Genomic DNA, 24,940 nt, shown 5'->3' on the forward strand with positions numbered 1-24,940 from the left:
GTCTCTTAGAGCTCTAGGTTAAGAAATTTTCCTTGTGTAAGATAGATTTTTTTTTCTATTTAGCAGTCAGATCCATTGCCAAAGATTCATGGAATGAATGACAGCTTTGGAAAGGTAAGATATTCAGTCAATACACATTTATTAAGGCACCAGGCACTGTGCTAAGACCTGGAGATACAAAAAAAGGTAAAAAAAAAATCCCTACCCTCAATAAACTAGCGATCTCATCAGGAAACAGGTGGCAGAAATAGGACTGAATAGCTTAGAGAAAATAAAATTTTAAGTAGACATAATCACTATCTTCAAAATATTTGAAGCAACACCCAGTTTTTATTTGGAAGAGAGATGACATTTAATTTATGTTGCCCAGAGGACAGAACTAGGACCAGCGGGATAGAAGTCACAGAGAGGCAGATTTTGGTTCATGTCTTTTTTTTTTTTTAAGGCAATTGGGGTTAAGTGACTGACACAACTAGTGTCAAGTGTTTGGTCTGAGGCTGGATTTGAACTTGGGTCCTCCTGACTTCAGGGCCGGTGCTCTATCCACTGTGCCACCTAGTTGCCCCCAGATTTTGGTTCAACAAAGAAAAGAACTTTCTCATAATTAGAGCTCCTGAATAATGTAATGGGTACCTTGTGAGATAAATACATTTCTTTCTCTAGAGATCTGAATGACTGCTTGGGTAGTTGGCCTACATCTCAGTGATTGAAAGCATTAATGCTTCTCATAGGACTTGGTGAAAGGAACTCCAGATTTTGGAATTAAGGGGAACTGAGTCCCAATTACAGCTCTACCATTTACAATTTGTGTGATGTTAGGTAAATCACTCAACCTCCCTGGGCTATAGACCATCAGTAAAATTAAGAGTTTGGAATAGGTGTTTTCTAAATTCTATGATACTATCTATGACCCCTAAAGTTCCCTTCAGCTCTAAACATATGCTCTTATGATTCAAGATGACCTTTAAGGTCCCTTCCAACCCTTAAGGTTCTATGATCTTGATCTGGGCTCCTAGGTTTCTAAATGGTGAACTTTTGCCATTTCTAGCTCAACCAAGACTCCACCCCCCTAACTGTTCCCTGGTCATCTTCACATTTCTGTTCCTGCCCTCCTGACTCTTTCTGTCTGAAAAGGCACTCCACTAAACTATACCCTAGGGCCTGGGATTCTGCTGGTATACATTCACCATTTTTAGACTGATCGAGACCCCCATGAAACTGTTACAGAGCCATCTTTATGGCATGCAACTGTGCATGCCCTACTCCTCCCCCACCCTTGACTTTTTACCTCTTGCTCTGGCAACAATAATGAAATCAGTACTACCATTCTCAGAAAGGATGTGCCAAATCATCTATTTGCTCTGACTGCATTTAATGTCCCTGTGACTTCCTTGGTCAAAAAAAAAAACCTCTCCATGGCCACTATGCCTCTGTATATTTTGTCTTCCCATATTAGAATGTAAACTTCTTGAGGGCAGGGATTGTCTTGCTTTTTCTGCTTGTATCTCTGTGCCTTACCCAGTGTCTGGCATATGGTAAGTGCTCAGTAAATACTTTTTCATTCTCTCACTCATGATACTATGACTTCCTTGTTAGTGAAGGTTTAATTTTCATCAGTGAAATGGTGATAAAAGTTTAATGCCTTATGACCTTACTAGAATGTGAGGATTATTGAGATAATGTCAGCTGAATTTTAGGTCAGAAAGATGCATAGCAATGACAGTAATGATAGTGACAAATACCTCATTCAGCCCTTACACAGAATAATCACTTCTTTCACTGTGGGACTGCCAAAACTATAAGAAATACTATTTAATATTTCAATCAGTACCAAGGATGATTATTTTAATAACACTGGAAACTGGGTAACAAAAGCAATTTGAGATTACCCAGAAAGCAATCTCCACAAACTAGAATCACAATGAAAACATCTTAACATCTTAAAATCATGACAGTTGTGTTGACCAGAGATCAGATAAAAGCCATTTAATTGCTAATAACATGATGCACTGTGAAGCCAGAGGAGGGCTGCCATCTGCCAGCTCTTTCCAGTTTTGTCCTTGATTCAGAATGGGAGGAAAGTACCACTTAAGGGTACTTCCCAACCCCCCTTCTCTTCTCTCACGGGAAATTCACAGACAAAAAAGATGTCAGCTGGCTTATAAAACAATTCTCCCTTTGAAGACCCAACTGTGCCAAAATCTGTCACTGAACTTCCAAATTCCATTCTGGCTATGTGTCATTCATTTGATCCTGCCTACAGTATACAGTGCTTTGAATTTAAATCTTTTGAATCAAACATCATTTTTAAAGATGCCTCCTCCTTACAGGTAGGGAGCAGCATGAAAGGGAGGATTTCTCTTCTGTAAGAATTTTTTAAAAAATCAAATCAAATGATATTCCAATTATTGTAAAGCAGTCAAATTTATCTTGGGGATCAGATCCACAGAGGCAGATAGCCAGAGTGAATATGAAAACCTTTGGACATAACCAACAAGTTTAGGCACTAAAGTAGCATGAGTATATAGACTTGGAGAGGGATGTACTCCCTCACGTTGGTTACCTTTCCACCTCTACAATCACAACTTTCTCCTCATTTTCTCTGGCATAACTGACTGCCTTTGCATCACTGTCACCACCAGGGATAATGTAGAGATGGGAATGGTGGGAAGATGCTTTAGGCAGGCCTCAGGCTTCTCTGAGAACTGCAAAAGGTGTCACAGTAGGTTGGATCTATTTTTCTCAAACAACAGGGCAAACCTACTAAGTTAAGTTCCTTTTCTAAAGGAGGAGAAACGCTTGGTGTTTTGTCTTGCTTTAACTGTCCAATTTATATCGGATCCATTCCAATGGGAAGAGTTACTCATATTAAGTCAAAGGAAAATACCCCTTCATTCCATCTCTCAGCCATCCTTGTACACTTCCCCCTCTCTACCCCCCAAGCACAGTAAGATTGTATAATTTCTGGGGTTAAAAGTCACCTTTTTGGACAGTTCGGTTCTCAAGAAATGTGTGGGAATGGGGAAATACATACTTGCAATTAGTGGAGAAGAAAAAGCTATGCTTCCTCAGGCTTAGTACCAAATCAAGGAGAGTCAGTTTCTAAGAATGTACCCAAGAGGTGAAAAGCTCAAGTTTTTCGCATATTTTGAAGGAATAAAGCTTAGTGTGCAGCTACAATGTATAATTGACGTCTTTCCTGCAGTAGCTCCCATAGCATGTCATCATCTGGTTCAGTTTTCCACTATCATTTTACTTATCCTATTTTAGAGCCTAGCAAGAAAATCAAAGTAGAGATATTTGCTAATTAAAAAAAAATTTTTTTTTATTTGTAAGTATGTCTTGTCAGTGATTTCCCTGAAATTATGTATTTTAAACTGAGGGCAGAAAGTAAGACATTTATATTTGTTGAATCTTTTTGTAAAATTTTTTTATTTTTAACATGTATTTTTAAAACTTTGGGTTACAAATTTTCTGCCTTCCTCCCTCCTGACCCACTCATTGAAAATGCAAGCATCTCAAGAAAGGTGTAGTTATGCAAAACACTTCCACAGTAGTCATGGTGTGAAAAACTAAGTATATTTCCCTTCATCCTATCCTACCCCCCATTTATTCTATTCTCTCTTTTGACCCTGTCCCTCCTCAGAAGTGTTTGCTTCTGATTATCCCCTCCCCCAATCTGCCCTCCCCTCTATCAACCCCCTGCTCTCTTGTTCCCTTCCCCCCTTATTTTCCTGTAGGGTAAGATAGATTTCCATACCCCATTGGGTATATTATTCCTTCCTTAAGCCAAATCCTATGAGAACAGGATTCACTCATTCCCTCTCACCTTCCCCCATTTCCCCTCCATTGTAAAAGGCTTTTCTTGTCTGTTTCATGTGACATAATTTACCCCATTGTACTTCTCCCTTTCTCCTCCCAGTATAATCCTCTTTCACCCCTTAATTTTATTTTCCAGATATCACCCCTTCATCTTCAACTCACCCTGTGCCCTTTATCTATCTATCTATCTATCTATCTATCTATCTATCTATCTATACATACATATAATTTTTTCCCTCCCACTACCCTAATATTGACAAAGGACTCATGAGTTACAAATTGTATTTGTTGAATCTTAAACAAGACTGATTTAAAAAAAAGTTTTTTGGGGGGGTCTGCCATCATTTTTACAATGAAAAGATCTGAACTATATTTATCTTGTACTTATATTTATCTTATACTTATCTTTCTAGATCAAAATACAGTGCAGTAGCAAAATAATAAAACACATCCAATACCTCTTGTCCCTCTGAAAAAAGAAAAAGGCCTTGTTTCTCTTTCATGGAAAAATATGGTAAGCAGATATTAATTTGTTTTCTGTAGTATGAAGAGAACCAGCAGAGGGCGCCCCAAAGATTTTAGAAATTAACAATTCAGCCCTTAAATGCTTGAAATGAACATTTAGAGGCAAAGATCTTGAATAGGGCAGAAGATAAGAGGACACTGAAAATGAGGTATCATTACAATTTCTGTTAGAAATGGAGAATGGAAAAAAATCCGGACACAAAATAAACATAAGATGAGGGGGAGGGATGGAGGATTTTCTTAGCATTTCTTATCAAGTTAAATAAATTCAGCACCTCCACCCATATATTTATAGTGAATGTGCAGGGAAGAAGTTTTACTAATAATGAGAAACATATATAACTTTTCTACAAGAGAAGTACAAAGTAATTATATTGAGATGAAGTGAGAGAGGAAGCATCAATTAGCAAATTACCTTACAATCCATTCGGCAGAGTTTTCCTTCTTGAACAGTGAGGTCTCCAGGCGCCTGCAAGAAGTGAGGTCTGAAAAATCGTTCTTGAATTGGTTCATTTTCATCTCCACTGTCTCGTGATCTAGATCGGGGTCTTTGAAACAGGGTACACAGATTTCAGCTCTCTTACTTATTTTTTTTTTTTCACAATAGATGAATTGGTACATAGCTCCATTTTTTAATCTCAATTTTTTTGGCAACCAATAATGGAATAAAAAAACATTAGAAACTATTATTTCATTTGGGGACAAATCCTGAACTTCAGGGTGTATGCATTGCAGTAGGCCTTAAAATCAGCTGGAAAGAATCTTAGAGACAAGCTGGGCCAACCTCCTCCTTTTACAGGTGAGGAAACTAAGGCTCAGAATGACTTGCCCAATATATAAAAAAATTTTTTTTGAACTTACCAAATAAAATCCATATCTCCATATACATACAGAAAAATGATTATACATGAAATTACAGGTCTCTATTATATACAGCTTACTTTTCTTTTAAAGCATGTAACAAATCCAACCTATAGCTTTCAAAGCTGACTTGCCTGTCTGTGTTTCTGTCTGCTTGCCCAGGTAAGTAATTGGCACAGCTGAGATGGGAGCCCAGCCAGGTCTTCTGATTCTATAGGTACTGCTCATAGTATTAAATCTTACTTGAACTTTTGCCATCTTTGGGTTTTTAAAATCACTGCAAATCCAAACGAAGGTAAATGAAAAAATTGAGCATTATACAGGTAACCCAAAAGTCTGAGTACAATGTTAAAGTTTTAATAGCACCAAGACTTTTGGAACATCCTGTATAAATTAAAATTTTCTTTTTCCAAATGAAGTATTTTTTCCCTTTAGTTTTGTGTGAGAAGTAGCGGCAGCTGTTGCCTATTAATTTGCTCCCAACTCTTTTCAACGGAAATTACTGTAACTTTCCACTTGTTCTTAGATTTGTGGGAGATGCAAAGATAACATTTATTTTATGAAATCCTAACACATTTGCATTGAGGCTCATTTTGGATAAGAAGTCTGGTCTTTTCATTTTTGTTGTTGTTTAGTCATTTTTAGTCATGTGCAATTCTTCATGACCCCTTTTGGGGTGTTCTTGGCAGAGATACTGGAGTAGTTTGCCATTTTCTTCTCCAGCTCATTTGACAGATGAGAAAACTGAGGGAAACAAGGTTAAGTGACTTGCTCAGGTCACACAAAAACTAAGTGTCTAATGCCAGATTTGAATTCAAGTATTCCTGATTCCAGGCCCAACTCTATACCCACTGTGCCACCTAGTTGTCCCTAGTGCTTTTCATACCATCTGGAAAACACATACACATACACAGAGTGCAAAGCATATTTTCCTTTGACTCCATGATCACAATGACATTTACAAAAATGTCCTTTTAAAGAGAATGTGCAAATCAAGAGAAATCTACCAGGTATGTGTGCTTTATATTATTTCTCCCTTTGGAAAGTCTAGTTAGAGAACTTAGGAGCAAAATAATTTAAACTAATTTCAGAGAAAACTAAAGAAGATAGCACAAGGAAAAATAAGGAGTCCTGCCAGAAATCACAGTGAATTAAGTTTAAGAACACTTAAATAGAGAAAGCAATAGTGGGACAAATTCAAAGTGTTCTTACTGTGATAGACAAATAATTGTCAGCTTGTTTATAATCCATTTATTCTTGCTCCAGGCACAGGTCTAGTTTATGAGGAAAATATACTCTAGGGAAACATTGATACATGTATGCAAAATAATGTCATTTATTGGAATTCATATTTAAAAAAAAACCATGAAATAGCACAAATGAATGTAAATGACCAGGGAGTCAAAAATACATTATTTTTGCATGAATACAGGTGACTAAAGAAAGAGATGGAGAATAGAGTGAGCCTGAATTGAAACTAAAAGGTTGACTCAGGCACATGGTAAGTTTATTGTTCCATTGCGTTCACGTCCAGAGAAACAGGTTTTAATGTAAGTTGTGACAGCAATTAAAAATAAATACAAGGATTCCAGATGTTGCCAAAATGAAGTTTCAATTAAATTTGGACAGAGCAAACAAAGAGAGCTTTTCCAAATATCATAGACTCTGTGTCTGAAATATACCCATCCATGGGTGGATTCAGTCTTCTGGAGGAGGTATAGACATGTCCAATGCCTGACATTTACCTAGGTTCTCCTCCCTTCTGTCACATCCTGAAATTTTTTTGCATCTGCTGTTACTCTTTTTACTGTATATTTATTTTTTCACAAAGGCCTATACACAAAATGCTTGTTGTTGCTGTGGACTATGGCTTCCATTTAGAACTTTCTGAGGCTACTTCTCTGCGGCAGGGGCAGTATCTGTTTGACAGGCTGGGCTACTGGCCCTTTAAAGAGGCAGAGAGCCCATTCTCGGTACCATTCTTGCTACCTGAGTCATAAAAGACCCATCCACTGGGGAATTGGTGTTGGAGGTTTCAGCATAATTCCCTTTGCTCTGAGGGAAAGTTTTTCTGACCTAGCCTGATAGCCCACATAAATGAGGAGAAGGAGGGGAATAGTATTTAATCTGAATTATTATCCTTTATAATAGCTTCTACCCCACTTATTGTGGGAAATGCTAAACAGCCCTTGGGGTTGCCTGAAACATCTCATAGTAATATTAAACAATACCAAAGGGGTGTATTAAATATATTTCCTCCCCAGTGTAATCATGATCAATGGGAATTCCACTGAAACCTCCAACACAAACTCCTCATAGGATGGATTTTTTTTTTTTTTGCCAAGAAAGACAAATCAGTGATGATCTTCAGAATGGCTTCTCTGCTCTTTTAAAGGGAAGTCACTTAACCTCTGTGTGCTCAAAGCAACTCCATAGGACTTCTATATGAACTCATAGTCAGGCTTTAATTTGTACTACTAGGAGTTCCATCTCTGATGTAATCTGGGATTTTTCCTGTATTCTTGTCATTAAATGAAGGAATCCTAAGAGGAGCACCTTATAGATACATCTAAAGATCAACTTCTTAGAGAGAAAGCTATGAACTTCCTCACTTTTTCAAACCAGATTGACGAATATTTGCTTATGAGACTAACAGGATTGTAGCTTCAGGGTTGGAAAGAACCTAAAGGGATACTGAGTCCATTTTACAGATGATGGAACTCAGGCCCAAAGAGAATGTCCAGGGTCACACAGGTAGAGACAAGAGCCAGGATCTGGACCGAGGTCCTCAAACTTAAAAATTCAGCACTCTCATGTATTGCACTATGTACTTCTGTATTAATACTTATATACTGCACTATGCTTTTTATTTGGAACAGTGAAATTGTAAAGTCTCTTCTTCTCTCTGCCCACCCCCAGGGAATTTTGACAGTCTTTCAATACTGGAAAGATGCAATTTATCTTGACCCATAATATCCTGTAAAGAAATACAAGAAGGGTGTCGAATGTAAAAATCCTCCAGTATATCTTCTGAATGTATTCTGTCTTGGGGTTCAACCATGACCCTGGCAGTATTTTTTTGCTGTTATAGTATCTATGTAAAGGAAATACATAAGATACCTTCTCACATGAGGCTGGCCTGAGGGAGAACGAGGACTGCGGCCTCTCTGGTTGACAGCCTGTACCATCAGCCTTCCAGTACAACTCACTCGGCCCTGTCAGAGATATTAGGAAAATAAAAAGGGAGGAGGAAAATGATTCAGAACTGAATACTTTCATAGCCAATTGCCTCTATATTTCTTGCCCAGTGTTCATCATTCTTGGTTTCAACAAGACATTTTATAGTGGATCAGCCTGTAACATTAGCAACAATTCACCTTTTCCAGAAAAACATTTCCCCCAGGGATAAGGAAAATTTTTGAGCCCAGTGATGTGGTGAGTGCCTCCCCACCTTTTCCTGAGGATTTGATAATATTGGCTGTTGATTCAGATTTTCAGAGCAAGAAAAAACACTGTGTGCTTCCTGAGGGTCTTTTCTTTTTGTGTTCTGGTTCAGCATCTGGTATCTACTGTTACTGTCTGCCAGAGCTGTTTATAAGCATTAGGACAGCTTTTGATGATTTGGCAAACCAATTACAATTATTGCTGCCTGGACTGTTGCTGATTGATACCTAAACTAACCAATGGCACCAGTGGAAAAAAGGGAAGGGAGAGAGAGAGGGAGAAAGGGAGAGGTAGAGAGAGATATCTTCCCTTTACACTTTTATGTGCCCCATAATGATTTCTGAGGCCTTCATATGAAATGTTTGGATATGATTTTGTATTGATGTTACATCTATGGTTTGTCAGAGATGCCAAAATAAAAACTGGAACATTCTACTCCCTCTTCTACTCTTCCCAGGAGCACATTTCTCCAGTCCCATTAATTTTCAAATTGCATGACCAATGACATCACTTCCAAAAGTATTAAGTATTGGCATGGTGTCATTAGCACTTTGTGAGAAGTGTCTGTGGCAAATGGGATTGTATTTGGAGTATAACATTATAGTTATATATAATATAACATATATTATAACATCATAGTCTCTTATAACATCATAGTCTCATCCAAGAGCATAGCCTTTCTAAGGATTTTTATCACTAAGTGTTAAATAACTATAAAAATGGATCTCCTTACAGATAATGGCCAAAGTACCAGGAAAGATAGTTTTTATTTGTTAAATTCTTTAGGGCATTCATAAATTTAGCAGAAAGCTTTAATGGAGCTACAAAAAAAGGTCCAAATAATATGGATTAGAAATCCCTAGCCTACCATCTTGACCTTCTGTTTGAATTTCTTCCTCATCAAACTCTTATCCAGAGTAGTTAGCCAAGTTAGCAAATGTCCTCTTCCCACCTTATGCCTGAGCCCACTGCCCCTTCCCTCCTCCATGAATATGCACAGAATTCCAGCAAGAGTCCCTAAGTGGCAGTAGGATTAAAAGTGGAAATGATTAGAGGGGCAATGCCAATTCTGACCAATCAGAGCTTTAAGGGCTCTCTAGATCTCAACTTCCTTTAAGGAAACTGCTATAAAAGCAAAGGCACATTAAGATAACCACATGATATGGTTCCCAAAAAACTCTATGTCCCTTATGCAGCACTGAGAGAAGCAGAGTCCAGAACAATGGAGGGGCTAGTCCTGTAATATTGCCACATCATATCTGGAGGTGGATGTTCAATTTTGTGTACCACAGTCTAGCAGAGGCATTGACAAGCTGGATTCCTTCCAAAGGAGAATGACCATGAGAGAGAAGAACCAATGAGAAATGGTTGATGAAATTAGGGATGTTTAGCCTGGAGAAAAAAAAAAAGACTTAAGGGAAACATGGTAGTTGACTGAAAATGTGAAGGGCTGACATCTATAAAAGAGAATAGATTTACTCTATGTTGCTTCAGGGGGCAGAAATAGGACTAACAGGGAAAAGTTATACGGAGGCAGATTTCAGATCAAAATGGCTTCCTTAAAATCAGAGCTGTATAGAAATGTAATAGACTGCTTTGTGAGACAGGAACCCACAATAACAAGTGCTCAAACCCAAATTGGATAACCCTGCCTCATGGATGGAACAGATGACACTCCTGGACTAGATGGAAGATCAGACCTCTAAGGTCACTTTCTACTCTGAGTCAGTGATTCTATAGGACTTTACTTATGCAGCACTCTTAACAATACTTGGCTGTTCTGCCTTGGCTTGTAAAGGCTATTTCATCTTCTGAAATTCCACCATAATACTTAAAAACCCAGAGGTAGTTGGTCATCTTGCTGTGAGGTAGTCTTCATTATCTATAGCAAATAGGACTGAATACCTGGCAGAAGCCATACTTTGTGTATTCACCACAGAATTTCCTCAGTTGTATACAATCTAGATAGGATCTCTATCATTATGTACTTGAGCCTCTACTTCAACCCTTCCAATGGAGAAGAACCCAATAGAGGGGGAACCCACTACTTCTCAGCACAGCCCATTCCATTTTTGAAGAGCTTCAATTGTGAGGTTTTCCTGGCATCAAGCACAAATTTTCCTCTTTTCAACTGCTACCCACTGTTCACAGATTTGCCTTCTGGAGCCAAAAAGAACAAGTCTGAACAGAGGTAAACTGATATAGTAGAAAAAAAGCTGGATTTGGAGTCTGAGGATGTACTTTTGAATACTGGCTCTACCACATACTAAGTATATGACCTTGGACAAATTACTTCGCCTCTTGGGGTCTCAATTTCCTCATTTTTACCAGATAACCTCAAACATAACTTTGAGCTCTACATCTATGACCCTACATGTCTAATGCTTCTTTCATATTAACAGCCCTTCAAATACTTGGAGAGAGCTATCATATTTCCTCTCAGTCTTTCCTTCTCCAGGCTAAACACTCCTAGTTCTTTCAGCTGATCTTCATTTATATATAGATTCAATGCCTTTCTTCATCATCCTGGCTATCCTCCTCTAGATGCTCTCCAGATCATCAATTACCTTCTTAATCTCTGAGTTTGGTAAAGATATGGATATATACCAAGGATTGACATTAAATTTCTTGCACAATAGTGCTATTAACATAAATGTTGTTACGATTGATGAAGTATATACTATATTGTGTAAAAGACACATCTTAACTTTCTACAACTATTGACTCTACTAATTTTTTTGGGTACAGTAACTTATGAAGACTATCTAACAAGGTATGAAAGGGTCACTATCAGTGGAAGAGTGTTCACACTGATGAAATCAGATCAGCTGATGCATACATATTTTCTCCTCGCATGATAAAGAAGTGGGGATTTTAGAATCTTGGTCATCTACTTCTACTAAGGCACTATCTTTTTTTTTTTTTTTTGGAGAAAGAGAGAGTATTACTTGGCTCCTAAGGTCTGAGGCATGGACTATTTCATTTTTGTCTTTGCTATGCCCATCATCTCATATAACACGTAGTAGTTGCTTAATACATGCTTGCTGACTGCTACAGAATCAGTCAACCAAACAATAAAATCTTATTGAGTGATTATTATGTCCTAAGATAATGGTGTCAAACTCAAATAAAAACAAGGCCACTAAGCTGTACATAAAGATCCCTGACTTATTTTGTTGAACATTAATTAAATTTTATTAAATTTTAATCTAGTTGGGCCTTACTTGGGAGTGTTGTGGGCCACCTGAGTATTTTGACACCTCTATGCCGGGCATTATGCTAGGTGCTTTGGAAGATGCAAACGTAGAAGACTCAAGAGATTCAAGAAAGTTACAGTTTCATTGCAGGGACTAGACTAAGCACCTTAAAGAATAATAGAGAATAAGAGCATGCAAGAAGGTAGAAGAGAGGAATCACAGAGTAGCATAAAGAACTTTGGAATTGGGAGTCAGTAGGCCTGAGTTTGAAATCCAAATCTGTCACTAACTAGCTGTGCTGCCGTGGGCCAGAGATTTCCATATCTCTGGGTCTTGGTTTCCTCCTTCTAAAATAAAGGATTTTGACTTTAAAGATATCTAAGGTCTCTTACAACTCTTGACATTCTATGACTTCTGAGCATGAGAGAAAGATAAGTAAGGAGAGGAATTACTGGGCTGGAAGGAGTGGTTATAAGTGGAATCATCTTTGTACTCAGCAGGAATATCACATGAGGATACCAAAAATATTTGTGGCATATTCTTTACAGACCCTAACTAGCATTTAAAATGTTTCCTGCCTTGACCACAGACATACTCGGCAGAATTCGCATAAAATCCTCATGAAAGATGAGGTGTAATTTTACTAATGGAAACCAGTCCCATTGGGGTTTACCTTATGCTTATTTGTACCCAAAATACAGGCTGTGGGAGGCCAACTTCCCTCATACTGACCTGTTGGTTAATGCTAGGCATGAGCCTAATTGTTAAGCTGGTTTGGAGTCTCCTAATGAGGCTCATTTAAGCCTGGAAGTCTCCAACTGCAACAGGAAAGCCGGGTGGTCACATACTTAGAAGACCCCTATTATACTTTAAAATGTTGATGTTCTGCCAAAAGGCTGCATATGTTTGTTTTAATAAATAAACATGCAGAATCCATAATCGTTTTGGGGAAAGGATGGAGAATAGAAGTCAGTACATTTTGTTTTATGTGAATAGTTTTAATTGTGTAAATAGGTAATATGGTTTCCTCATCATAGGCTTTGACATTTTAGTGATTTTTTAAAAAATCTGTACCTATGATTTCACTAATGTGTGGGAACTCACTATCAATGTAAATTGGTCAGTCTAACATTTATAATCTCAGAGATTTGCTTGAGGAATTGAGAGGTTAAGTGTATTGCCAATGACCACTCAGCCAATATATGTTAGAGCAAGGAATTAAACCCAGGTCTTTTTGATTCCAGGGCTGGCCATACTTCCTATCATTTCAAGGACAGAATTTTTATAATTTGTAGATGTTTTCATTGTGTCCAAAATCATGTTGGAATAAATTGTACTCCAGGATTTCAAGGACATATGATCCCACTCATGGGGGTGCTCCCTCCCATGGTACATATAGAAGGCACTTGATAAATACTAAGGCACTATACAAATGCCAATCATTAATAATTACAGATCATAATGCCCCTATGCCTCAGCAGAGAATTTTGTGAATTTCTGTGGCAAAAACAAACAAAAAAATCATCTGGTGCCTGACTTCCTAGCGATGAGTATCTCTGAACTTATTGAGGCTGGTCCTTGGGTGACAGGCATGCACAGTTCATTGTGAGGCCTGTACTTGAAATCCTTCCAGTTGAACAGTAATTGCCAGGGCTTGTACTGCCCTGGTAGAGCCTTCAACACCTCAGGGTCACTCTATTACAAGGAAAGGATTTTGTGTGTGTGGAGGAGTTGGATGTTGGGTAGTGATAGTGATGAAAAAAATAAAAGGGCATCAATGAAACACACACATACACAATAGAACAGAAAAAAAATTCAGAAGGTGACATAGGAAGTCTATCAGATTAAATTTAATATATACTTAAAAAAAAAACCTAACTGCACATATTATATCTTCATAATCGTCTTTTCTGCTCTTTTTCTTAAATTCATATTTTTTAAATTTTTCTTAAATTCATATTTAAAATAATGAAAGATTTGAGAAAGGAATCCATGGTCACCTCCATACGCCAATACAGCATTATATAGAAATCTAGTCAGACATATTCTAAGAAAAAAAGATGGCTTTAAGTAACTAGTATGATGCCCCAAAGAGATCAAGTAAGAGGGAAAAGACACATATGTATAAGAATATTTATAGCACCTCTTTTGCCAGTAACAAAAACTAGAAACTAAGGGGTTCCCTATGTATTGGGGAATGGTTAAACAAATTAAGTTATATGACTATAGTAGAATATTATTGCACTGTAAGAAATGACAAAATGGACAGTTTCAGAAGAAACTGGGAAGACCTCTATGAACTGATGCAGAATGAAGTGAGCAGATTCATGAGAACAATTTATGCAATGACAAAAACATTATAAAGAAAAGCAACTTTGACAGCCTTTAGAACTCTGATCATTACAATGACAAACCACAATTCCAGAGGTTTGATGAAATATACTGTCTTCTCACAGGTGATAGACTTAAAATGCATTTTTAGACATTGGCCAATGGGGAAATTTGTTTTGCTTGACTGTGCATATTTGTTAAAAGAGCTTTCCTCCCTCCTTTCCTTCTTTTGTTCCTTCCTTCCTTCCTTCCTCAGTGGTGGTAGTAGGGGAGTAGGAGGGAGAGAAAAAAATGCTTATTAATTGGAAAAATAAAAAAAAATTTAAAAAAGAGAAAGGTGAGAAGACTTGTATGAACTGATATGGAGTGAAGTCAGCATAATCAAAACAATTTTGCACACAATGGCCATAATATTGTAAAGGAAAACAATACTGAAAGACTTTAGAACCCTTATCAATGCTACATCTAATAATAACTTTAGGGGACTGATGATGAAGCAAGCCTCCTGCTTCTTGGCCTAGAGGTGGTGAACTTTGTGGTAGAACTTTGAGGTAGAATGAGGCATATATTTGCAGACCTGGCCAAACTATTGTTTTGCTTGACTGTGCTTATTTGTTTTAGGGGATGGGAGTCACTTGGAAGTGACAGTCATGTGAGACTATATCTTCAATAAAATATTAAAATACAGCAAAAACAAATCTTGGGTTTAGATTTACCTTAGTAGAAATGAGCTGAGAGTGCGGAAGGGAACTAACTTTTATCTGATCATGTTATTCTAGATAACTCTCTAACTGGTGAAATGTATGAAGTTTTTGAATAGCAACAGTCTCTCTCCTGCATCCCCAAAGCCCTTTAAGTGCACTAAAGTAACAAGGCAGAAGAACCTCAGAAAGGTCCTGACCTGGCCTACATTATAAGTAAGATTCCACTACAAAACACTTTATGAGGGTCTCCTAATTGGTTTGTTGAACTGAAATTTCACTATAATAAGGAAGATATGTTAGACATGATAAAAACACATTCTTTAGCTTTAGGACATGCAGAGGAAACACAGCTGCCTGCAATGAGTCAGTAAGTAAAAAGAGGTAGCTGTGGTGTAGTTTAAAAAAGAAGAAAAATACTGGATTTGGAGTCAGAAGCCCGGGAATTTGAATCCTGGCTCTGCCAACTAACTGTGTAACCTTGGGCAAGTGACTTTATGCTTCTGGAATTCATTTCCTCATTTGTTTAAAAAAAAAAAAAGAAAGGAAGCCAAACTAGTGAACCTTTAAAATTCCCTTTCCAATCTAATGATTTAGGAATAAAAGAAGATATATTTGACTACAAGAAGAAAATTCATCTTTCCCTTCAACCTCCTGGATCTCTGTTTTGGTAGATGAATTGGGAAGTTTTTTGGTTTCTTTCTTAGCAGGGGATGGTTGAAATATTTGAAAGGTAGAAAGAGATGAAGGAAGCTGAGGGCAATATTATTAGCCCTGAATCCACCACTCTCTAGAATAGTGGCTGCCTTTCCTGGACCACTTTTTCAGGAAAAGCCACAGCTATGCTTTACTTCATTACTGACTCTCTGCCTTCTCCTTGTCAGTTGCCTGGGCCCCATGAAGTTACCTTTTCCTCCTTTCCCCTTCCAGTTCTGGACCCTTGAACCATAATCAGATCAATTCTCCATTGTTCTTGAATGGAGTGTGTTAATTTATTCCCTTATAGTTCTGCTCATGAACTTTGTGAACCAAATCACTTTGTCTTGGTCACCACTCCCCTTTGTGTATTGTGCTCCTTGAAGACAGGGACCATCTCCAGCACAGTGTCTGACACATAGTGAGTGCTTAATTAATGCTTTTTCATTCACTCATTCATTAAAAAAAGTATAATACTTCAAAAATTCTATTTTTAAAAGTCAAGGATCAGCTGAAACAATCCTCTAAACTTTGTGGTCTCCCTGAACACTTAGCATAGTAGTCTGACTAGAGTAAGTGCTTTTTAAGTATTTGATTAATGAATACACAGATGGATGAAACCAAAACTTGGGAGTATTAAAAGGTCAGTCCCAAAATTTACACTCTCTTATTTTTGTGAGGAAGCATCTAGTCCTAAAGAATTAAGGGCTATCCATTTTTTCTTCCTATTTTGCAGAAATTAGCCCTAATAATCATGATCCTTAGTTGTTCCTGTGACTCCATTAGATGTTATTAATTTGTCCATCTCCACCATGACTGAATAGTGCTCTCTACATGAAGGGAAGCAAACTCTTGCCAGAAAAGAGCCCAGAAGCCTCCCAATGCAAAAGCTAAACATCATCAACAACCACCTTTCTCTAACAAGCCCAGCTGTGTGCGACTTTTCAATTCCAAACAAGCCTGCAGAGCTCAATGTTGCACTCCCAGGGATATGCTGGAATATTTAACTTGACAAGGTTTTTTGTATTAAACCTCCAGCCTGCAAAATTATTCAGTCCTTTGCATAAGGCCTGTTATTTATGCAAAGTGGAAATAACATTTATATTTCATGGTTTATCAAATTCAATTTGTATCACTCAGATCTATGCAAAGGCTTGCCTCTTGTAAGCGTGATATGCAATCATCGGAAGTTACCAACTGCTGAAGAACCTTTCCAGAATCCAGGCATGATGCAGCAGGGTCACTTAGCAACATGCAAACACAGACCACAACATTCGTGTTAAGATTAAATTGTGTTTTAAAGATAGGATTAGGCTCTAAAATAAACTCTCTCTTAGGTTTTCATTTTGGCCTCGCTTTTGGTTTTATGGTATGTGATACTTCATTGTTTTCACTGAACTGGGGCTGTTTCATTCTCCTACAGCATACACCAAAAAGGACATACAGGAGGTTACATGGTCATTGCTGCATGTTTTCTCCCAAGCAGAATTTGGATATTGTCAACCAAAATTTGAAAGGGCTGCCTATTCCAGAAAGATTAATCCAGGTGGGAAAATGTCATTGAAAAGGGCTTCTACTTTCATGGACTATAAAATAGCCCTCATTGAACTTCAGCATCTTCCTCTTAATTCTGGTCCTCACCCTGCTTCTCTGGCTGCTTACTGTAATTATTTTCCACTGTTCAGGGAATCTTGACCATCTGGGTTTCATTAACCAACTGACTTTTCCACTCCAGCTCTCTTCTCTTCCCCTATGGTCATTTCACATTATGGCAGGCTGCAACGTACCATAAAAAGGGGGAAGTCTCCCCCCCGCTTTCCATTTCCAGCCTTCTTCTTTTCTTTTTGGTAAACAAAGAAGCAAGATAGAAAATAAAAATTGTATGGTCTCCAGGTTCTTCCATAGCACTTTATAAAGAACTAACTTTCTGGGAAGTGAAATTCAGCTTAGCAGAAAGCTACACAACAATGCAAACCATCTTATGCTTTGGAAATTAAGAGAGCCTGAAAAAAAAGTTCAGGAACAGGGGCTACTTTTGATATGGCTCTTCTTAGAGTATTAATGTTATAATCTGCAAAATTAAGAGCACAGCAAATGACTTTGGACTGACAGATGTTACCAGGTGGGGATGACAAAATACTCTGTTAGACAGCTCTGTGGAGGTATGCTTGTAGCAGCAAAGGATAAAGCATGCCAGGGATTAGGCACAAAAATGGTTTACCACCTGTCATTTCTAAATACCACTCTGGATTCCAATTGGTGGTAAATCTCAACGCGATTTCTACATGGTGACTCATAAAATCAACATGAGGTTTGGCATGATTCTGGGTGGTTGGCAATATCTACTAAATGAAGACTTAAGATTCAAAAAGCAGGAAGTTTTGCACTCAAGATTAAGACATACTGGCAAAGCCTTGCTGAGAAGCTTGAAGAGCATCTGTCCAGGCTGCAGGGGGCATAAAAAAAAAATCTCCCATGGCAGTTTTAATGTGAGATAAATGTCTCTATCGAGCTAGCTGCGAGGCCTTATCATCCCATGTGAGAATGATCCAGACCTTTTGCTTCTTTACTCTCTTTATTTGGCTATTTAGGTAGGAAAGGTGACTTCCAATGAGTAGATTGTTTTATTACCTATATTCTATTCTAGATTGGTTATGGTAGCCTTGGAGGCTATTTGGAGCCACAAGTGGCTCATGTCAGAATGGTCTCTGAAATTCTAATGACTTCACTTAAAAGTGAGACCCACCTGGGGATACCAAAACAGGCATGTTGTTCTAATCTTTGTTGGAGAAAGAGGCTAGGAAGAACCAGGCTCTTTGCAGCCTGGTACAGATTAGTCAACAATTCAGTCTCTTTTCTTGTGCCACTTCTCCTCCTCTACTTGGTGGGGAATAGGCACCAGGAAAGGATTTCATAGGACTGGTTAGCCCCAGAGAAGACTCTCTTAGAATTCTGCAAGGCAGAATTATGGGACCTGTGATGAAGGTCCAATCATTCTTTAGTACAGCAGCATTCCCAGTGCCACAAACCACTCTCCTGTGGCCTATGCTATGGTCCTGATATCTGGCCCTTTCTCTTTCTGCAGTTGTAATGGTTATGGAAGCCTATGGCTGCTCCCTAAGTCCTTCTCTATATGAGTGGAAGGCAACTAGGAGAGGAAGCCATAAGTTAGGGAGATCCCACACAGATTGTATACTGTTTGGAAATTTTTCTTCCAAGACTATATTGAGTCATACTGTGGTCACAGTCTATCTAGAGATCTTCCTATTCCACTGCTACCCTGAGGGCTATTTTTTTTTGGCTAGGCAATGGGGTTAAGTGACTTGCCCAGGGTCACACAGCTAGTGAGTGTTATGTGTCTGAGGCTGGATTTGAACTCAGGTCCTCCTAAATCCAGGGCCGGTGCTCTATATACTGCGCCACCTAGCTGCCCCACCCGCTAGGGCTATTTTCAACCACAAGTGTATGTCAGGTAGCACCATATGGACTGGGTTAGAAAATCACAGGATTGGGGCATGATCTCAGAATGATCTCAGAATTAAAATTACACATAACTCTAAGGGCAATGTAAAGAAGTGTGTAGGCTATGAGGAGTTTACAGCAAGATAATAACAATAATTTCCAAGATAGAGGAAATTATTTAGAGTACATGCGGTCACAAAAAGCAGGTGAGCATTTATTAAGTACCAACTACATGTGAAGCACTGGGGATACAAACACAAAAATATCCTGGCCTTCAGGAAGCTTAAATTTTCAAGAATTAGAGAAAACCCTGTAATAGTACCCCAAAGTCAATAAAAGGAAGGAGAACAGGGTAGATACTCTGTAGAGGATAAATGCACAAACACAGGCAAGAATCAAACAGAATAGGAAGACATGGAGAAGTTGAAATCTGCATTCCTAAATAAGTGTTTTATGGTTCGCAAAACACTTTACTACATTGTTGACATCAAAACTAGCTTCTTCAATACCTATTTATTTCCTAGCCTGCCATGAAAGATCACAAAAAATATTCTAAACACCACCTGATCACCATAAAAGCTTCTATTTCCCATAACTGCAAGTTAGCTTCTGACCTGCCACTGCATACTAAGGTCCTCCAGGTCTTACCACCTGACTTGCCTCAATGCCTTTAAGAACCTTGAGCATTGTGATAGATTTCCTGATGCAACTTAATGAGCTCAGACAATTCACCTCACCACTACACCCTCAGTAATTCCAGGCTTTTCTCTCCACTCAGAGGCAGAGCTTTCTTTTATGTGTTGCCTTCCTTAATTATAGTCTGAGCTTCTAGAGGGCAAGAATTGTCTCATGTTATCCATTTGTATCACAAGGGTTTAGCACAGTGCTAGGCACATAGTAAGTGTTTAATTAATTAGCTAATTAATTCATTTATTTATTCATTTAATGTATATTTCAAAGTCTTAATTCATTACATTTGTATTTCTGTCACCAGTGAATATCTAGAATTATTCCTTCAAAAGCATATCTGTTGTGATTAATGAGAAGTGATGGAAATTTTACTTAAGGCAAATGTTAAGGAACCTTTTCTTTTTTTCTTCCTTTCTTTTTTTTTTTGCTGAGGCAACTGGGGTTAAGTGACTTGCCCAGAGTCACACAGCTAGTGAGTGTTATGTGTCTGAGGCTGGATTTGAACTCAGGGACTCCGGACTCCAGAGCCAGAGGAGTATCCACAGTATCCACTGCGCCATCTAGCTGCCCTGAACCTTTTCCATTAACTAAAAGGTTCTCTATTTTCTAACAAGGTAGCATCTGAAAACAAAACAAAATTTCACATGAGCCAAAGGATAACTTCACTTTTCAACTAAATAGCGGGACTGTCAGACTGAACACCTGGTAAAAGAATTATGGATCAGGATGCCTGATTAGCCTGGAGTCACACCTCTCTTTACCTGGGGATTTGCAGCCAAGATAGTGTAATTTCCATCATCATCTAGGGTGGAGGCTGTGGTGTGGAGAGAGCAGGTCCCATCAGGATCTTTTTGAATGCTGTAGTGATCGCTTCTAACAGAAATTTGCTTTCCATCTTTGAACCAATAGATCTGCAAAGGGAAATTATAAATGAACAGTAAGAGGATGGAAGAACTTTCTTTCCAACCACTTGTTTCTAGTTTGTGATGAGTAAAGGCCTTTATGTTATCTTTTGTTATGTACAAAACTTCCTGCACTTAAATGCTCATTGTTATGGTGGGGGGACGGGGGATGATTCTTGTTTCTTGAAGGCAATGCCAATGGAACAGAATATCTGCCAGGGTTTGACTGTAGGCCCAGTGATGGACTGTTGATCTTTTGTCTGAAGAGCAGTGCAGCTCAGTTCAGAGAACTTCATCATTAGATGTGGTTGGGCAGTACTTAATTTTTCAGGCATGGGAAATCTAGAGGACCATCTACTAAGGCATGGAAGGACAGCAATCTGTTACTAGAGGGTATAACCACCCCAAATGAAATAAAAGATACATGAAGAAATAAAGTATGTACAAAACATAGTTGTAAGCCATGTTACTAAAATATAGTGTCAATCTAAGAGAAGACGACATTGGAATAAATGAACTTCTCTTGGAAATTATTCCTTTTTTTAAACTGGGATTCTTAATTGAAATTGTGTCTAGTTTTTTCCTGTAGCATTAATCTTAGTTTTTTATCTGACCCTATTCTCTTTTACATTAAATGTCCCACTTTGCTTCATCACCGTGATTCACATCTTCCTGGGATCTCCTTGTTTTTGGTCACTTGCCCTACGCCCTCAAAAAAAAAAAAAAACCACTCACCTCTCCTCCATCATATACAGATATAAAAAGATAAATATTTACTCACAGTCAGTTTACTCTCCCTCACTGAATTCTTCTTTGGGGCCTTCCTATATGCTTATCTAGTTTATATTAAGCTAATAAAGGGACCACACTGTGTCTGTTTCATTTTCTTCTTCACATGTAACATAACTTTTAAGACATATGAGGTTTGTTTTTGACCTTTTATGAAATCTTGGACCTAAGTAATCATCAACAAGAAAGTCATTCAAATAGGAAAAAAGATGAAAGCTACATTAACTATGGGCAGCTAGGTAGCTCCATAGTGCATAGAGTACTCTGCTTGGAGTCAGCAAGACTCATCTTCCTCAGTTCAAATCCTGCCTTAAACACTGACTAGCTATGTGACCCTGGGCAAGTCACTGAACCCTGTTTGCCTCAGTTTCTTCATCTGTCAAATGAGCTGGAGAAGGAAATGGCAAATCACTCCAGTATCTTTACCAAGAAAACCTCAAATGGGGTCATGAAGCATCAGATATGACTAAAAAATGACTGACCAACAACAAAACCAGGAATATCATTATCTGCAATGTTAAATTTGTAAAAATACTCTGTCTGCTTCTATTTCCACTTATGATATTATATTTTTTCCAATTCTGACAGAATTCTGATTTCTTTTACATAACTGAAGTCAGATACATATGTATGTGTATGTATATGTGCATATATATATGTATATGTAGATATGTGTGTGTGACAGTTGGCATGGTATAGTGAGTAGAAAGCTGCCCTTGGGGCTAGGAAAACCTGGGTTCAGGTTCTGCCTCTTACACACACTGGCTAGGTTACTCTGGGTCAGTCATTTAACTTCCTAGTGGTGTCAAAATCAAATAGAAATGGATCCCTGCAGGCTGCATGTTGACCTAGAAAACCATATAGCAACTGTCTATGTTGTATTTTTATTTATATTGTTAAAAATTTCCCCATTACATTTTAATCTGGTTCTGGCCTGTATTAGACAGTTTTGCTGAGTTGAGTGTGACCCCTCTGATCTAAGCAATTCTCTAAAACTTTCCATTGCAGAGAAGGTGCCAATCTGTATTGATAGAGGGTGTTTCCTCATCTCGAAGTTTCCTATACAAAATGAAAATCAGAGTTTCAGTCCTTATAATTATACATACCTTTTCCAATGCTTCTTTTCATTTTTCTTATCAATTCTTAGGGAGAATTAATATTCCATTATGTTGTGTATCAAAATTTATTTAGCTAATGGTACATGTGTTCTAATTTTTTTTTTTTTGCTATTATGGATAAAGCTTATCTGAATACTTTTTGTAGCTTTTCCTCTTGTGATAACATTGTAAGGTATAGTATTAGTTGTAGGATCATGGGTCCAGGAGTATGACTAGGAATATGAATAGTTTTGCATCTTTTACCATATTGCCTCATCAAAAATTCTCCCTTTCTCTCCTCAAGCTCTCTTGTATTAATTGTATCCATATATATGTACCTGCCCCATTAGAATGTAAGTTACTTGAGGGCAGGAAATGATTTCAATTTTGTTTTTGTATCCCCAGTACTTGGCCCAGTGCTTGACAGATCTGACAGACAGGTGCTTGCTGACTGATCTTCAGCCTCTCCCTACATACTAACTCTTCTGTTGCCTGAAAATGACATATGAAAGGCTGCCTTTATCTTTCAAAATAAAACAAAAAAACTAGTTGTTTGCATATTGTCTCTGCCATTAGACTGTGTGCTCTGTGAAGGCAGGGTCTATCTTTTGCCTTCCTTTGTATCCCTAGCAATTAGCACAGTGCCTGGAACATAGTAGGTGCTTACTAAATGTTTATCAACTGACAGTGTGGTACAGAAATCATAAAATCTAATGTGATCTCAGGTTATTAAGAAAGTCTTAGCTGCTGAGAATAAGGAAGTACTAGTGCCGATATTCTCTGCTCTGGTCAGACCACAGCTACAGTATTGGATTCAGTTCTGGGCACCACATTTTTTGGAAGGACACTGTTCACTGAAAACTATCCCCAAGGCAATCAGTTGTTGAAAGTCCTCGAGATCATGACACGCAGTTCAGTTAAAGAAATTGGAGATGTTTAGCCTAGAGAAGAAAAGATTCAGTTGGAGGGCGGGGTAATAGCTATCTTTAAGTTTTTGAAGGCCTGTCATAGAGGGAGAAGGATTTGAGTTTTTCTCTTTGGTGTCAGAGGGCAGGACTAATTGCTGGGAATTATAAAAGGGCAATTTAGTTTTGATTTAACAAAAAGATTCCTGACAATTACGATTATCCCAAAATAGAATGGACTGCCTCAGGAGGTAACAGGTTTCCCTTAATAATAATATACAATATATAATATATAATATATAATAATAATAATTCCCTTAAATAATAATAAAATAAAACAATAATTATCATCATCAGTCAAATAGTATATATTAAGTATCTTTCGTCTGGCACTCTGCTAGACCAAAACCCTACAGCAAACAAAAAACAAACCCAACTACTGCCTGCCTTCAAAATGGTTATACTTTATTATAGGAAGACAGTATATACATTTAAGTATTTAAAAATATAAAAGAAGGGGCACAGTAGATAGGAGTGTTGAATTTGGAGCCAGAAAGTCCTGAGTTCACATCCTGATTCAGGCGCTTACTCGTTATATGACTGGCCAAATCATTTAACTTCTTGGGAAGCAATTGTTGTGAAGATGCAACCTGCCAACTGTTCCCACAGGTACTATAGCCACTGAAGACTCAGCTACTGAAGATTCAGAAAGGCAAGTTCTTGCCACCCAAGTCTTTGACACTCTCAAATGGTTCAGTATCAGAAAATGATATTTAAACAGTGGAAATGGTACATGTGCTTTGCTACTACATACATCCTAATCTGGCTGTACTTGGGTGTGTTTGACATCTTTGGTCTAGATGACATCTGAGGCCTCTTCCACCTCTAAATCTAGGATTCTGTGACCTGCTTGCAAATGTGGCCTTCATAACTTGTGAAAACTAAATGCATTAGCTCCTTTGTGGGATTTTCCCCCCTGACTATGAGCCACATGCTTCCTGTATTCCCCAAGGCACCTCAAACATTCCTTGAAAGAAAGTAATTATTGCACATATGATCACGGTTAGATCTAGGTCCTTCCTCATTCCCTATCACTGTGGGAGAATGGAAAAAGACCTGAGCTCAATTTCACAACAGTTTCAAAAGATGAGAAATCCACTGGTCTTCTAAAAAAAAGAGTTAAGAAATGAATTTTAGGATGTCTGGGTTTATTTCTAGCTGTTTCAGTGATAAAGAGCAGGTCCCTTGAGATGTCAGTATGCTTATGCCCTACGAGGTGCTCATCATATCCCCAGTGCCTCATGGTAGCATCACATCTATGTCACAGACCTCATTTTTCAGCCCCAGTACTAAAAATGTGGTTGTTCCTCATTCAGATCTCTGGCAAACCTCTCCGAGTACTTATGATAGGCCAAGAGCATATTTGAATCTGCAAACTAAGGACTTAGGGGGATGAATTATATATTTTCTAAAATAAATTACAAACGTAAGTTTGAACTCTGATATTCTACAAATTTT

General features: G+C 38.1%; 1 protein-coding gene and 1 long non-coding RNA gene across 4 annotated transcripts in view; one reads left to right on the forward strand and one right to left on the reverse strand.

The window, feature by feature from the left end:
- Nucleotides 1–24,940, reverse strand: part of PALLD (palladin, cytoskeletal associated protein) — a 520,996-nt gene that overhangs the window by 7,680 nt on the left and 488,376 nt on the right. For all 3 annotated transcript variants that reach the window (XM_027837582.1, XM_027837584.1, XM_027837583.1), the window contains 3 exons: nucleotides 20,491–20,640; nucleotides 8,329–8,423; nucleotides 4,763–4,895 (listed from right to left, as the gene is read on the reverse strand). In XM_027837582.1, coding sequence (XP_027693383.1) covers nucleotides 4,763–4,895; nucleotides 8,329–8,423; nucleotides 20,491–20,640 — 378 coding nt within the window. The remainder of the gene's footprint in view (nucleotides 1–4,762; nucleotides 4,896–8,328; nucleotides 8,424–20,490; nucleotides 20,641–24,940) is intronic.
- Nucleotides 64–23,075, forward strand: LOC114024548. The gene is made up of 3 exons (XR_003566915.1): nucleotides 64–114; nucleotides 4,236–4,336; nucleotides 22,923–23,075. It is a non-coding gene; the product is annotated as an uncharacterized LOC114024548 (long non-coding RNA).

Source organism: Vombatus ursinus, unplaced genomic scaffold (genome assembly GCF_900497805.2).
Source record: "Vombatus ursinus unplaced genomic scaffold, bare-nosed wombat genome assembly UNPS02014821.1, whole genome shotgun sequence".
NCBI lineage: Eukaryota > Metazoa > Chordata > Mammalia > Diprotodontia > Vombatidae > Vombatus > Vombatus ursinus.